At 44.8% G+C, this 16,735-nt stretch overlaps 1 protein-coding gene and 2 long non-coding RNA genes across 6 annotated transcripts in view; 1 reads left to right on the forward strand and 2 right to left on the reverse strand.

The window, feature by feature from the left end:
- The first annotated feature begins 5,515 nt into the window (after window positions 1–5,515).
- Window positions 5,516–9,950, forward strand: LOC144092407 (uncharacterized). The gene is made up of 2 exons (XM_077625155.1): window positions 5,516–6,245; window positions 7,480–9,950. The coding sequence occupies exon 1, from the start codon at window positions 5,732–5,734 to the stop codon at window positions 6,242–6,244; it is 513 nt and encodes a 170-aa protein (XP_077481281.1). The 5' UTR covers window positions 5,516–5,731; the 3' UTR covers window position 6,245; window positions 7,480–9,950.
- On the reverse strand, window positions 9,835–12,764 carry LOC144092409 (uncharacterized). Of its 2 annotated transcripts, none has more exons than XR_013306020.1 (4): window positions 11,197–12,764; window positions 11,035–11,117; window positions 10,850–10,960; window positions 9,835–10,783 (listed from the first exon to the last, which is right to left on the reverse strand). It is a non-coding gene; the product is annotated as an uncharacterized LOC144092409 (long non-coding RNA). The 2 variants fall into 2 exon arrangements; XR_013306021.1 differs by having other exon boundaries at window positions 11,035–11,126.
- A 373-nt stretch (window positions 12,765–13,137) lies between these two features.
- Window positions 13,138–16,735, reverse strand: part of LOC144092408 (uncharacterized) — a 20,523-nt gene continuing 16,925 nt past the window's right edge. For 2 of the 3 annotated variants that reach the window (XR_013306017.1, XR_013306019.1), the window contains 3 exons: window positions 15,347–15,524; window positions 14,339–14,436; window positions 13,138–13,201 (listed from right to left, as the gene is read on the reverse strand). This is a non-coding gene — a long non-coding RNA (uncharacterized LOC144092408). Of the gene's footprint in view, window positions 13,202–13,411; window positions 13,646–14,080; window positions 14,184–14,338; window positions 14,437–15,346; window positions 15,525–16,735 lie in introns of those variants that run through there. The other variant, XR_013306018.1, reaches the window with a different exon arrangement.

Consider the following 16,735-nt stretch of genomic DNA (forward strand, 5'->3'; position numbering starts at 1 on the left):
CATTTTCTTGTTCCATATATGTAATTTAATTACAAATTCTCTTTGATATTAGAGACACAGTTGATGAATTACGTCAAGATCTCTCATAAACTTAAAACCTTAGTGAAAGCAGTGGCGGGCGGTGCATTTTCTGGTAGCGCCTTCAACGTATCAATCCAACCCTCAAACACTATTTTATGGCTATAAAACCTCTACTGCAGCTAGAGCTGTGACACATAAAAAATAATCAATAAATCAATGCACAAAAATGGGGTAAAATCCACTTCTTAGCAGCAGTTCATGATTAAATACAAATACTGGAGCTTTTCACACATTAAAACCAGGCCAGGGGGCGATTTTCCAGGGAAAAGACAGCGATAAACGTCAATGGCCTACGGCAGGGGTGGCCAACCCGCGGCTCTAGAGCCGCATGCGGCTCTTTGGCTGACTTCATGCGGCTCTTTAAGCGATATTCTGGCGTAAGGCGTAAGTGTAAACCATGGTCAAACACACCGTAACAAGCCTCAGTTAGCAATTTTTGCACGGTCTGTGTCAAACGAATGTATGATCAAAGAAGAATTCCTTGATATTGTGCCATTAAAAGACAGAACACGTGGCATAGATGTGAAAGAAACGATGATGGCTGCATTTGCAAAAGCGAACCTGCCCATAGCAAAACTAACTGCAATAGCCACGGATGGAGCGCCGGCCATGATCGGATCCGTGAACGGGCTTGTGGGGCTATGTAAAACTGATCAAACATTTCCCGACTTTTGGAATTTCCATTGCATCATCCACAGGGAGCAACTCGTGTCTAAATCATTGAATTCAGACAACGTCATGAAGCCTGTGATGGAAATCGTGAACTACATCCGCACACACGCGCTTAACCACAGGCAATTCAGGAGTCTCATCGCTGAGCTGGACCAAGGGCTTCCAGGTGACCTGCCGCTGCACTGCACTGTGAGGTGGCTGTCAAAAGGCAAAGTGCTCTCTCGCTTCTTTGAGCTTTTGGACGCCGTGAAACTGTTCATGGAAGAGAAGGGCAAGGACTATCCCGAGCTCTCGGACCTCGAGTGGATTATGGATCTGGCATTTTTGGTCGACATGCTGTGGCACTTGGACAGACTGAACCTGACCCTGCAAGGCAAGTTAAAAATGCTGCCTGACCTCGTGCAATGTGTGTTTGCGTTTATCAACAAACTGAAACTGTTCAAGACGCAAATTCAAAAAAAAGATTTAACGCATTTTCCCACTCTGCTGAAAGCCAGTGAACATGTCACCAGTGCCGCCCTGAAAAAGAAAAGAGACAGATATGCAATGCTGATTGAAAACTTGCACGAAAGCTTTGTGACCCGCTTCCGTGATCTACAACTGAAAAGACCACGGATTACGTTCCTTGTCGACCCATTTAATGCGGAGACTGTTTGAAAATCCCGCTCGTCACAGATGAGGCTGCGGCGGAGTTGGAGATGATTGATCTTTGTGAGGAGGATCAACTGAAAGCTGTTTTCAGGGAAGGGACCATTGAGTTCTGGAAACGTGTTCCGGTGGAAAAATACCCCAACATCAAACGAGCTGCGCTAAAGATCCTGTCGATGTTTGGGTCAACGTACGTCTGCGAGTCTGTGTTTTCCACCCTGAAACATGTGAAATCAAAGCATCGACCTGTTTTGACTGACACTCATGTGAAAGAGTTGCTTCGAGTGGCAACAACGGAATACAAGCCAGATTTGAGGAGGATTGTTCAGGACAAGGAATGCCAGAAGTCCCACTAAGCAGCATAGTAAGAGAAAAATGTCATTGAAAATTGTTATATTTTTGTTTGTGGACTTGCTTTAACTGAGAGTTTATGTGTGTGTGTGACAGTGCACACAATGTTAACTGTTGAAAAAAATAACTGTCATTATCTTGCTGTGGGTCATTTTCAATAAATCTGGCTGAGCAGAGGTCTGTGTGTGCCCATGTATGATGTGGCTCTTTGCAGTAACACAGTAAAAAAAGTGGCTCTTAGTCTCTGACTGGTTGGCCACCCCTGGCCTACGGGCAAACATTGCCCGAAAATGGGGTAGAATCCAGCCGAAAACAGCATTTATTGATTAAATACAAATACTGGAGCTTTTTAGACATCAGAACCGGGCCCGGAGTATCAGTTCCCCGGTAAAAAGACAGCGATGAACATCGATACGTCCATACGTGAAATGACAAAAAATGCACTAAAATACTAAAATTAGGTAAAATCCACTTCCTAGCATCATTTATTGATTGAATACAAATATTGGAGCTTTTGAGACATTACAACCAGGCCAGGGGGGTGATTTTTCCCCGGAAAAGACAGCGATGGACGTCAATGGTGAAACGCCCAAAATTAAACTGGGGTAAAGTCCACTTCCTAGAAGCATTTTGTGATTAAATACAAACACTGGAGCTTAAATACAAACACTGGAGCTTTTCAGATATCAGAACTTGGCCCACAATTGAAATATTATTTAGGAATATGGCCATATTTTACTCACCAAAAAATCCTTTTTACACAATATCCATCCTCCTTTCTTTCTTCCTTCTTTACTATCGCCATCGAAGCTAATGATGAAAGTCGAGCCTGTCCTGTCATATTTCTGGCATAGTCCGTTTTGAAAATGGCTTTAAATCAAAACAACAATATACTATTTGCTTGTGGAGCTAAATTAGCACACTGAAAGTGCCGCACACACCATATTCCCGGCTGTAACAGGCTTGCTAGCTTCGGAGTTGACCGCCCTTTCTTAATTATGTCCATTTTTTTTCTGGAAAAGTCCGTCTGGAAAATAGCTTTTGTGAGAGAAATCTGCAACAGAATTCATTTGTTTTTGCCACTGTCAGCCATGTGGGTGGAGTTTGCGATCTCTGGCTGCTTTGGCCCGCCTACTAGCCAATCATAGTTTGTGAAAGCAATGACATGTCCCAGCCAGCAAAATGCTAACGCCTATGAAAAATCATTGTGGGGTTGCCAACTCGAAATCTGATTGGTTAAAAGCAACAGTCTAGTTTAATGCAGCAGAGCCCGCAAGAACTGATTGTGAAGGCTTTGAGGCAGATCTGATCTGGCAACAAATAATTAATCAACATGAAAACACACATCTGGAAGCAGTGCAACCAGGGGGAAAAGCAATGAAAGGAAGCTAACAGACCATTTGGAATAATAAGTATTGATGGACAAAATATAATATGATTCAGATATTTCTTAGGCCAGCAGAGAAGGCCTTGAAGGCCCTGACGGCCCGCCACTGAGTGAAAGTGTTGTGAATGTCAATGACAATGGAGTCATTGTTTAATTTTTTTATTTAAAAATAGTTTTGAGAACATGCATTCGCTAGGCACAGAAACTGCATTAGATTAGATTAGATAAAATTAGATTAGAACTTTATTTCATCCCGTATTCGGGAAATGTCATTTGTTGCAGTAGCAAGACAGACACACAAGACATTGTAGACCTAGGTAAAAAACTGGAGCCATACACAGGAAGTCCACAAGGTGGGGACATTCTGCAGACTTAGACTGAGGTTACCGCACAGTCCCTCAGTAGTCTGGAGGTTTTAAAGATCATCTTCCTTGCCTAGTAGTATGTGTATGCAATGAACGCGTCAATTACTCGATGCTCATTTTGCACCTCCATCCTATTGACAGATTTGTTTCTTTATAAACTTTTATAAACTGTCGTGTCGACACAGGTCCAGCACTGGTCACGTGTCTCTCTTAAAACAGTACCGCTGATTGCCCTTAATTTCGTTCTGAAGGATTTTTGAAAATACAGACAAACACACTAGAGGTCACCTCCGTTATGAATCGACAAGCCGTTTAAAAATGGATCCACAACAACTAAGGAACGAAGGAGTCAATTCTTTGCTGGTCCCAAATGCTTGTTTAGAACAAAAAGACAATTGTCGCGCTATTAAAAAAATTCTCTTTTGAAAAATGGTTGTTTAACAAATAAAAGCTTGAGTTTACACACATAGAGAAGGTGAAGAAATTCAATCACTCGTCTATTAGGATCCGACAGCTGTTTCTGGCCACCATAAAAAAATTCAACTCTCTACGTTGCACGGTTTGTACAAATGTAGCGAAAGAATCTTAACACACACACTCACACACCCATAAATCACGTTTTATAAAATTATAGATTAATTTATTATTGTTATTAACACCTATTTTGTTCAATAGCTCCCAAGCCATTTGACTTATTGACACCAAATTTACAGAAAAGATAGGTAATCTTAGAAGTAGCTTGTTATTATTTTTCCCATTGCCTTCTCCCTGTATTCTGTTGTTCGTTTCCCTACTCTTGTTTGTCCCTCCTGCCTTGCTGGCGTGCTCGCGCAGCTGCGCGTGATTCAAAATTAGTTCCTGTTGTGTCTATTTAAACCCCACTGATTATATTTTCATTGTCGGATCGTCTGCTTTAGTTCCCTTTCCTAGTCCTGTTTGGTTTTGTGATTCGATTCCTAAGTCTTTGTTAGTTTGTAAGATCCTGCATAAGTTATTAACGTTTTGGTATGAGCACTATTTCCCTCGTCCTCGCCTGCTTCCCCGCGATTCGGTCCTATTCCTAGTAACCTCGCCTCGACGTCTCCCCAAAGACGTAACAGAACGATCCGAACCACATGGACCTAGCGGGAGGCCACAGACGCTTGCACCGGCGCTCTCGCCGATGCCAGCCACCCAGCTCATAGTCCACCGATAAGCCGCCCCATCGCTCACTCCGTCAATCCTGGCTACTCGCACAATTAGGTGAGAATATCCGAATTCTGTCGCCCCCGGTTGATCGCCCGAGTTATCTGGATTCGAACTCCAGCTTTTCATTTCATCCATTCACACCCCAGCTATCTGTGTTTGGACTCAGATTTTTCTTTTTTTGTGAGGACGGTCGGGAGCTAATTGATTTGTGGGCTGGAGATTCGGTCTCGGACTGTGATTCCCTCAGCCAATTCGGACTTCAATACATCCCCCCCGGAGGACCTTGGCCCCGGCTTCTTCTCTGATTACTCCGACCTGGATTCGCCGTGTCGGCTGGCCATCTACAATGGACCATCACGTGGTGGCCGGCGGAGAGGCTCAGGTAGGAGTTTCGAACACCGCCTGTCTTGTCTTTGTGGGGAGGCGCAGCAGCGAGGTTTTCCCCCGTGTCGGCTGGCCTTCTACAATGGGCCACCCGTGGCCGTCGGCGTGCTGCGCCGTCCTCCCGGAGTAGGCGGCGAGCGCCGCGCCGTAGGGAGAAGCGGAAGGAGGGTCTGGATGCTCGAGCCCCTGAATTAGCTCCTCGCTTGACCTCGCCCGTCCGAGCTCCCCGCTCGACCTCGCCCGTCCAAGCTCCCCGCATCCCCGTGCCGGCTGGCCCACCAGTCGCACCCATGCCGAAGCCACACACAAGATGCCCTGTGCTGGCTGGCCCGCCAGTCGTACCCGTGCCCAAGCCACGAACCAGCGTCCCTGTGCCGACTGGCCCGCCGGTTGTACCCGCGCCCAAGCCGCGAACCAGCCTGCCCGTGCCGAAGCCGCACACCACATTTCCAGTTCTGGCTGGCCCGCCTGTCGCACCCATGCCTAAGCCACGAAACTGCGTTCCCGTGCCGGCTGGCCCGCCAGTCGCACCCGTGCCGAAGCTGCAAACCGAACCAGCATCCCCGTGCCGGCTGGCCTGCCAGTCGCACCTACGCCGAAGCCGCGAACCAGTGTCCCCGTGCCGGCTGGCCCACCAGTTCCACCGGTCATCACCATGCCGAAGCCACGAACCAGGTTTCCGGTGCCGGCTAGCCCGCCTAGTTCCTGCCCGCCCATAAGCGGCAGCGACTTTCCGGGCCCCCTAGACGAGGGGGTCAGCGGCGGCGACTCTCCGGGCCCCCTGGACAAGGGGGTCAGCGGCGGCGACTCTCCGGGCCCCCTGGACGAGGGGGTCGGCGGCGGCGACTCTCCGGGCCCCCTGGACGAGGGGGTCGGCGGCGGCGACTCTCCGGGCCCCCTGGACGAGGGGGTCGGCGGCGGCGACTCTCCGGGCCCCCTGGACGAGGGGGTCGGCGGCAGCGACTCTCCGGGCCCCCTGGACGAGGGGGTCGGCGGCGGCGACTCTCCGGGCCCCCTGGACGAGGGGGGCGACGGCTGCGACTCTCCGGGCCCCCTGGACGAGGGGGTCGGCGGCGGCGACTCTCCGGGCCCCCTGGACAAGGGGGGCGACGGCTGCGACTCTCCGGGCCCCCTGGACGAGGGGGTCGGCGGCCCCCTGAGCAGCTAGGGTAAGTTGCCCGACAACTTTTCTAAAATTCGGCCATCACTTAAAGGGCCAGCGGGGACGCCCGCCGGATCAGCCACTCGGCCATCACTTAAAGGGCCAGCGCGGATGCCCGCCAGACCGACCACTCGGCCATCACTAAAGGGCCAGCGCGGACGCCCGCTGGCCCGGCCCTCCCACTCCTTGCCAAATGCCGGCGCGGACGCCCGCCGGACCGGTCACTCCGACGCCTCATTACTGGCCGGCGCGGATGCTCGCCAGACCGGCCAATCCCACGTCAGGTCCCGGGCCGGCGCGGACGTCCCCCCGGACTAGGTTACGTTAGCTTCCAAGTTGATGGGCATATTGACACCAAATTTACAGAAAAGATAGGTAATTGCCTTGTGTTTAACGAACACCTTTGAGCTTTTCAATAACACATTCCATTTATTAATAATTAATTTATTACTATTATTAGCACCTAATATCTTCAATAGCTCAAGAGAGCAGCAAGCTAACATATTTCAGGTCAGGCATACTCATCGATAATACTTGCAAATGCTCAAAGCTTGAGTTTACGCACTTATAGAAGGTAATGAAATTCAATCTCCTCTATTAGGATTCGACAGCCGTTTCTGGCCACCACAAAAAAATTAAACTCTGCATGATACATGGTTTGGATCCGACAGCCGTTTCTGGCCACCATAATGTCAACTCTCTACGATGCAGGGTGATAGGTTCACCAATAGGCATTCCCAAATGCACGCACAAATAAAGAGACAATAGAATCTTCTGGGTTTTCTTGCAAGGAGAATCGATCCTTCCAGGTCTCTGCCCAGGTTCGTTCTGGCGTCACATGCATATTTTCCTTGTTTATTAGCTTCAAGGACCCTAGTTACAATGGACGTCTCAGCTCTCAAGGGAGGGGTGGGAAACAGAAGTGAGACGTCAAATAGTCACTAACAACTGAAGGTCATGTGCAGCCGAAGGATATTCTCCACATTCTACCAGTCCAAGTGGATTCGGCTTCCCTTTTGTCTAGTCTAATTAAAGAGCAAAGCATTTACTTCGTTGCAAGCAGGCATTTTAGATGTAGTAAGGGAAGCACTTTCTTCATTGCAAACAAATATATAATAATGTAAGACTAATAACCCTAAAACAGGGTTTGGACAAAAGTAGGTTGAGAATGTTAACATAAAACATCCAGTCATCCATAAATCATGCTTAATCTATTCCTGCTCCCCGAAACACTTTTCTAGATCATCTATAGGAGGAAGCTAGAGAACCAACTCCAGAGAAGCAACACCAAAGAGGTCTGGAGGAGCTTGAGGACCATTTCGGGCCATGGAGGCAACAGTGAGAGAGACCCGGAGTCCGGAGACAGGGAGTGGGCCAATGAACTGAATCAGTTCTTTAACAGATTCAGTCCTGCCCCCACTCCCCTGACCCACCAGACCAGAAGCAACTCTCCCACCTCTTTCTCATCCTTCTCTTCCTCCCCCTCTTCCACCGGTGTCTGCATTAATGGCGTTGCTTTTTCTCCCGGCACTTTTGTCCAGCTCCGAATTTCCAGCGGCATTGAGGCGTTGCTCCTTCTGCTGCGTATTGTATCAGCTAGTCCCATGTGTATGACAGCGTAGGAATGGCTGAATGGTTCCAAAAAAGAAGTAGCAGAAAGAAGCCAGGCTAACAGAACAAGGAAAGTTGTAAAAACATTAAAGGAAAAAGTATAAAGTACAAAGTAAAGTAAAAAGGAATGTTAAGAAATATTAAAATGTAATTAAAAAAGATAGAAGGGCTGTAAAACACGAAAAACATAAGAGTGGACAGAGCTACTGCCACTTGCTGCCGCGTGAACTGCGCCATCTTGGCAAAGTCATTCTGCATATTTTCAACCTCAGCCTCAGTCTACAGAAGGTCCCCACCTTGTGGAAAACTTCTTGTGTGGTCCCAGTTCCAAAGACTGCAAACCCCCAGGGAGCCAAACCACTTCAGGCCGGTAGCATTAACCTCTCACGTGATCAAGACATTGGAGGGAATCATCCTCAATCACCGGCCCCTGATGAATGGAGAGCTGAACCCTCTGCAGTTTTCCTATCGTCCAGGCATTGGTGTGGAAGATGCTACCACCTACCTGATGCACAGGTGTCTTTCACACCTGGAGAACACGGGAAGCACGGTGACTGATGTTTTTCGACCTCTCCAGTGCGTTCAACACCATTCAGCCGGTCGTACTGAGAGGGAAACTGGAAGAGGCTGGAGTAAGGTACCACCTAGCCGCATGGATCATAGACTTCCTCACTGACAGACCACAATATGTGAGACTCCAGGACTGTACGTCAGATGTGGCAGTTTGCAGCACGGGGGCCCCACAAGGCACAGTGCTCTCCCCACTCCTCTTCTCCCTCTACACATCGGTACTCGGACTCGGCGAATGGACGTTCGGCCGAACGGACGTTTGGCCGAACGGACGTTTGGCCGAATGGATGTTTCGCCGACCGGACGGTTGGCCGACCGGACGGTTGGCCGAACGGACGTTTTGCCGAAACGGGACTCGCACGCTCGCCCCGCCCCTGGATCGTGTGTGTACATGTTTTTCAACCTCGGCCCGCGGGCCATATACGGCCCGTTAGGATTTTTAATCCGGCCCGCTGCTGGCATTGTCCAAATTATAGTAAAAATCAATGATTCTCCCTTTGCTGCTCATCACTCTCAATTTATTAGTCTACCGTCAATGGCAGCCCGGGAATAAGCACTCTCGGGCGGGCAGATGTAGCAGAACCGAGCCGTAGGATGACAGCAATCGGGTAAAATCCAGCCTAAAACAGCATTTAATGATTAAATACAAATACTGGAGCTCTTTGGAGACTAGAACCGAGCCCAGGGGAGTGATTTCCCCGGTAATGAAGGGAAAAACATCTTCCGTTTACCCAGAAATAGTGTCATCAACATGGGTACTTTATTTACAAGGAGTGGTAGTATTGCAACCGGGCCCTACAGTAGTATTATTATAATTTCAATAATGTATTTTCAACATCAAGGCGTAGTGTGTAACTACATGCTTTTAAACGCAAGGATAAAATAAAAAATAAAAAACATTGGCAACACATTGTATTCTTACTTGTATGTAGAAATATGTCCAGCGGGGGGCAGTACATTTTGAGATGAAGAGTTAAAGTGGAAGTAGAAAGCGGTCTTGTTGTTGTCACGCGTAGCACACAGCACTTTTGCTGTGAAAATGCGCATCGAAAAGTGTTCTGGTTGGGTTTTACCCGGGAATTGTGTCCCATGTGTGGATAGATGTATTATTGACTAATTTGTGTAAAAATATTGGTCCAGGAAGGTTCTGGGGTTCTGTTTACCCAGGAATAGTGTCATCAACATGGGTACTTTATTTACAAGGAGTTGTAGTATTGCAACACATTTAAAGATCTTCCTCTCCCATTTCCATATCTTGTTGTATTTTCTGCAACATTTTGTCTTCCATTTTCTTGTTTTTTCCTGTAAAAACAAATAATTGATTTCAATTTCTGTAATTTCACTGTATGAGTAAAACTCTCTGTTAGGTTTATCCTTAGGTATTTCCAAACTCAGCTTTCAATAAAAAAGGCATCTGTAGTCACATCTCCATTTAATTCTTGCAAGAAGAGAATACATCCACCCGCTCGTCCGGTCAAGATTATTCTAACAACTCGAAGTCCGTTTCGCTAATTTATTCATAAGATTTTAACGCCATACCCCACAGAAGTCTAAACATTCGTAGAGTCTCACAACAATTTTGTACAGTTATCAAAACAATTGTAGGTCTTGTCGAATCTTTCCAAAACAGTCCATGGTTCCCAAGAGCGCTTGTTGTGAGACCATCTTCCGAAGCCGAAAACAGTCCTCAGTTCCCAAGAGCACCTATTGTGAGCCCTCCGAAGCCGAAAACAGTTTGCAGTTCCCAAGAGCACTTGTTGTGAGACCTCTCCATGCCCAAGGCCATTCCCTGTCCTCTTGATGTGAACCACAGTCCTTACTTTAGCAAGAGATGCATTAAAATGGCTTTTATTAATGCCAATAACTCTAACATAAAAGCACAGCGATCAACACATATATATATTGTTTAATATTGTTACACATTTAGGATGAGCATTACTATTCCTAATAAGCAAATATATTGATTAATATTGTAAGCATGTTTATAATAAGGCTTTATATTCCTAAATAAGCATTGCAAACACATTTATAATAATGATTACTCCAACACTTTCTTTTAATTCTTGTTACGTACGGGGATGGAGGACCCCAAAGCAGGCAAAGGTGCAAGTCTGGTTCTTTCAGATATTTATTTCGATCGTCCGCGAGGCGGGCGAGCAGAAGAGGGGACGGCAGAGGCGGGTCGTTGGCCGTAGCGGGAAGGTCGGTTGCCGTGGAGTCCGTGTGTCGTGTACAGGTTCGAAGGCGCAGTCGTTGTCCGTGATCTGTGGTCGTTGTACGTGGTGCGTGATCCGTGGTCATTGTCCTTGGTCCGTGATCCGTGATCCGTGGTCGTGGTCGTGGGGGCAGAGCGTGGTCGAAATCCTGGGTGCAAACAAGAGGTCGAGTATCAATAAGACAGGCAAGGAAAAACGCGAGAGGGTACCTCACAGTATTCTGTTTAGACGATCCAGCAGCATGGTCATGTTCCTGGTGGCTTTAAATACTCCTTGTAGACTAATGACTCACACCTGGCAGCACTCGAGTCATTAGGGGCTGGACCTGTGATAGGGTGACAGGCGCAATCAGCCACCAGTCTAGTCTGGGGCCTGACAATTCTACGCCTGAAAATGTACCTGCGTGTGGAGCTTTGATGTGGATATTCTTCTTCACTTCCTTGATGTCTGCTTCCTTCTCCAACTCTTTGCCCTTCTTTAATCTGTTTAAACTATACATCATTCAATGGTATCTGCATATGATGAAGATGAATAGTGGTTGAAGCTGAAAGAAGTGCCCACCTGTCCATGATGACTCTTGCCTGCCGTTTCCGTGTGCGGTCGATTGGTCGCCGGTCTTTTGGTCACCGGTCTTTTGGTCGCGGTCTTTAGGTCGCGGTCTTTAGGTCGCCCGGAAGTTTGGTCGTCGTCTTTTGGGTCGCCGGTCTTTTTAGTCGCCGGTCTTTTTTGTCGCCGCTCTTTGGGTCGTCTTTTGGTCGCCTGATCGGCTACTGCCATCTACTGTAAATGTATTAAATAGCAGATGGTGTTTTTATTGAAGCAGTCCAATGAACCTTCATTCTCTCTGGAGAACTTGCAATGTTGAAATACTTTAGATTAGATGGTAATTTTTATCAAACAAATAAAAGTATTAGTATACTTTTAGTTAGACAGTATTTAGATCGTTTCAACAGTATTTAGACTCTAAATCAGTGGTTCCCAAACTGGGGGGCGCGCCCCCCTAGGGAGGCGTAAAGAGAATTCAAGGGGGGCGTGAAGTCATCTGCTAAAAAAAATGTTTAAATAGATTATAAGAATAATAAAATCAAAGAACAAATATCTGCCATTAAATGCATGCAAAATATGATTATAGCAGTCACTCCAACGGTCCAACCTGTTTTCTATTAACGGAGATCTGTTTTCCTGAACAATGCTAAGAAATAAATGCAATAAAATAAAATAAGTTCAGATGAGCAAAAGAGGAAGTGGGAGGGGGGGGCGTGCGGGTCTGCTGGAAGCAAGAAGAGGGGCATCAGGTAAGATAGTTTGGGAACCACTGCTCTAAATACTGTTGAAACGATCTAAATATGTAATATCAAAATATCAATAAGAGCACTCATTTAACACATCGGCTGCTGCCATTGACTGACATAGGCGTCCAATGAACCTTCATTCTCTCTGGGAGAACTTGCAATGTTGAAATACTTTAGATTAGATGGTCATTTTTATCAAACATCAAAATATCAATAAGAGCACTCATTTAACACATCGGCTGCTGCCATTGACTGACATAGGCATCCAATGAACCTTCATTCTCTCTGGGAGAATGAATGGGAGAATCTCTCTTAAGGTAGAAAAATGGTTAAGAATGCCCAGAAAAGTGTTCCAAAAGCGGAGTAATAGTTTTTAAAACAGCATTTAATGATTAAATACAAATACTGGAGCTTTTCAGACATTAATTGGGGGTGATTTTCCCGGAGGAAAGACAGCTATAAACCTCGGCGCGACCATTTGCGAAAGGGCCTACATTTCACTAAAACGGGGTAAAATACGCACTTATTGATGAAATACAAATACCGGAGCTTATCAGACATGACTACCGGGCTCTGGGGGTGATTTTCCCGGGGAAAGACAGCGATAAAAGTCGCCGCGACCAAATGCGACGATATGCGACCATTCGCAAAAGTGCCAAAAATGCACTAAAATGCGATAAAATCAGCACTTAGTGATGAAATACAAATACTGGAGCTAAAATGACAGTCGATGGCAGCAGCTGATGTGTTAAATGAGTGCTCGTATTTCTCCCAGATGGAATGAAGATTCATTGGACGCCTATGACAGTCAATGGCAGCAGCCGATGTGTTAAATGAGTGCTCTTATTGATATTTTGATATTAGATATTTAGATCGTTTCAACAGTATTTAAATCTTTTCAACAGTATTTAGACTCTAAATACTGTTGAAACGATCTAAATACTGTCTAACTAAAAGTATACTAATACTTTTATTTGTTTGATACTGTTGAAACGATATAAATACTGTCTAACTAAAAGTATACTAATACTGCTTCAATAAAAAAAACATCTGCTATTTAATAAATTGACAGTAGATGGCAGTAGCCGATCAGGCGACCAAAAGACGACCCAAAGACCGGCGACAAAAAAGACCGGCGACAAAAAAGACCGGCGACCCAAAAGATGACGACCAAACTTCCGGGCGACCTAAAGACCGCGACCAAAAGACCGGCGACCAATCGACCTCGTACCGCCGTTTCTGTTTGATTTCCTCCACCTTCTTCATGGCTTCCACTGTAAAGAAAGAGGATTGTCAATTTGAGGCACAAAAGAAAAAACTAACCTGCACAACTTGATGAGATCCACACCTGTCTTATCCCACATCTTATTTAACAGGTATATTTCTGCGTATCTCTAACTCCAAAGAGTTATCAATTAAACAACTACCACTTTGTCTTCATTTGTTCTCACAGCTGCAATAAATGATTCCACAGTGCAAAGAAATTGATGGGGAAATATCTTTTATTGAATATTTTGCAAAAAAAAAACAGAACAAAGAAAATATTACGCTTCATCATTGAAAACATGTATTTTGTACTAGGGCAAAACAAGAAATTCTGAAATTACAGGGAGCCTTCATTTAAGTAGATTTGCAACACAATAAATGTTCAGGAGTTAAATTCAGACCTTTATAAGATTTTTATGGTCACTGTACACTATCCAGTTTGAGGGTCCAGGCTTGTCCAGGAGCAGTGTTCCCTCTAAGCTGCGCGCGTGCGCAATTGCGCACTACTCTCGTCCTCGCTGCGCAGCAGCAATCATATGGCGCGCAGTAAAAAAAAAAAAAAAAAAAAAAAAAAAATCGGATTTTTTTTTTTTTTTTTTTTTTACCCCTTTCCCCATGATGGCGCCGTTTAAGCGGCAGCAAGTGGCAGTAGCTCTGTCCACTTATGTTTTTCGTGTTTTACAGCATGTTTTACATGAAAAATGGACAGGTCGCCGAATGGACGTTCCGCCGAACGTTCATTCGGCGACCTGCCCGTCTGTCAAACGTCCGTCGGCGAAACGTCTTTAGGCGAATCATCCGAGTACCGATGATGTCGCTCACACTGGTACTCAGTGCGCTCAGGGAGGTTGACTTTCTGCTCAGACCAACGAAAAATTAGAGGGAACATTGTCCAGGAGTGTAGGGGAGCTCAGTTAAAACAATAGCAAGGCCGGCATTTGGCTTGATTGGAGACCAATCTAAAGCCTTTGGCTCTCCCAACAATGTCACCTTCAGGGTCATTTGGAAATTTTAATAAGGAGAATTTGGTTAGCCTCCTCTCAGTCAAGAGCCAAACTTCAATGCATTTTCTATTTCAATTGGAGGAGTCTAACATATTTTGGAAAATAATATTTGAATTCAAAAATGTTGAATAATCTCTTTACCGTGGTGTTTGCAGATGTTTTAGGCTCCAAAAGTTGCACAATGAACTTGGAGGGTTTAGTTGTCATGATGGCATAAATACTGTCTCCTTTAGATAAACCTAAAAAAAAAAAAAAATTCAACAGCTGCATCACACGTCACTTCTACGGCAAAGATACTAAAAAAGGACTAGACATAATAAAAGTTATTTGAACTACCGTATTTTCTCGATTTTATTCCGCACTCGAAAATAACACGCAGGTAATTTTGGGCCAAAAACATCTGGAAAAACGCAGTAATCGAATATAGTGCGCACCTAAAATTTCCCGCTGACGAAAAACAGAAATCTTACCTTTTTTTACAAACATATCATGTAGACATGTTATGTTGCAATACCTTTTAGACTTCCTTGAACATTGACTACATTTCAATTGACAATACCATGTTTTAATTCAAATATCTATTGTCATTCTCAAACAGAAAAGGAACATACAAATTGAATAAATAAATGATTTGAAGATATGCACAATGGAAAAGACTATCACATGTGTTTAAACTACAAGTGTTCATCAAGAGTACAAATTTATTCATTAGAATCCTTCAAATGAAGAGTCCGCATCAGAATCTTTAAATAGTCTCTGCAGATATTCCTCTCTCTCTTTGTCTGTCCTCTCATCCGTCTCCGATTGTGATGTTTGTGAGGCTTGACGATCTTTAATATGCGTGTATTTTGAATTCAAAGTTGGAAATTGCACTATGTCCGTGCGTCAAAGTGAGTTTGACAATGCTTTTGTCGATCGAAAATTTGTAATTTATTTTAGTTATTGATTATAACACGCACCCCATCTATTGGAATTAATTATATAGCAAAAATCTGCGTGTTATAATCGAGAAAATACGGTATTTTCGTTATACGTTTAAGTGTTTATTTGATTAAGGCAATGATGCACAAGTTTTTTAACTACTGCATGATTTCCAATAGGGGTATAAATATTTGAGGCAATATAATGGGTGTTTACCCTGCTACCTACCATAAAGATACAGAAGTGTTTTCCATCTGGACTCCAAGGTTTGGAGGAATATATGCCCTCCCCGTTGACATCCAGCCAAGCACCGACTCCCCGCAGTCGCTCCTCAAACACGGCTGGGATCATTCCGTCGGGAGTCGGGCCCACATTTAGGAGGTAGTGCTACAGTCTGAACTAGATCCTAAAAAAAGAACAGTACATTTGAAAAAAGAGAGGACTTGTTTTTTTTAGCCTGAATTCAATTACCACTATCAGCGTTTTTAGCTGAGCTCGTCATCTTTTGAACGAAAATACTTTTTCATATTTTAGTCATTTCAAAATGTGCTAGTCTTCGTTTCGTTTACTGAAAATGTTAGCAGCTGCAAACATTTAAATGATTTTTTCTCTTAAAATACATAAAAGGTTTCAATGTCGATTAAGCATTGACAAATGCATGTCTTATAAAGTTCAAATATGGTGCTGCTGCTTAATAAAAATATTCCTGAATACCAGTGGCGGGCCGTCAGGGCCTTCAAGGCCTTCTCTGCTGGCCTAAGAAATATCTGAATCATATTATATTTTGTCCATCAATACTTATTATTCCCAAATGGTCTGTTAGCTTCCTTTCATTGCTTTCCCCCCTGGTTGCACTGCTTCCAGATGTGTGTTTTCATATTGAAGCATTTAACCAATCACATTTCAGCCATTATTTGTTGCCAGATCAGATCTGCCTCAAAGCCTTCACAATCAGTTCTTGCGGGCTCTGCTGCATTAAACTAGACTGTTGCTTTTAACCAATCAGATTTCGAGTTGGCAACCCCACAATGATTTTTCATAGGCGTTAGCATTTTGCTGGCTGGGACATGTCATTGCTTTCACAAACTATGATTGGCTAGTAGGCGGGCCCAAAGCAGCCAGAGATCGCAAACTCCACCCACATGGCCGACAGTGGCAAAAACAAATGAATTCTGTTGCAGATTTCTCTCACAAAGCTATTTTCCAGACGGACTTTTCCAGAAAAAAAATGGACAACATTAAGAAAGGGCGGTCAACTCCGAAGCTAGCAAGCCTGTTACAGCCGGGAATATGGTGTGTGCGGCACTTTCAGTGTGCTAACTTAGCTCCACAAGCAAATAGTATATTGTTGTTTTGATTTAAAGCCTTTTTCAAAACGGACTATGCCAGAAATATGACAGGACAGGCTCGACTTTCATCATTAGCTTTGATGGCGATAGGAAAGAAGGAAGAAAGAAAGGAGGATGGATATTGTGTAAAAATGATTTTTGGTGAGTAAAATATGGACATATTCCTAAATAATATTTCAATTGTGGGCCAAGTTCTGATATCTGAAAAGCTCCAGTGTTTTTATTTAAGCTCCAGTGTTTGTATTTAATCAAGAAAAATGCTTCTAGG

The sequence above is a fragment of the Stigmatopora argus genome, chromosome 18 (assembly GCF_051989625.1).
Source record: "Stigmatopora argus isolate UIUO_Sarg chromosome 18, RoL_Sarg_1.0, whole genome shotgun sequence".
NCBI classification, from domain to species: Eukaryota; Metazoa; Chordata; class Actinopteri; order Syngnathiformes; family Syngnathidae; genus Stigmatopora; species Stigmatopora argus.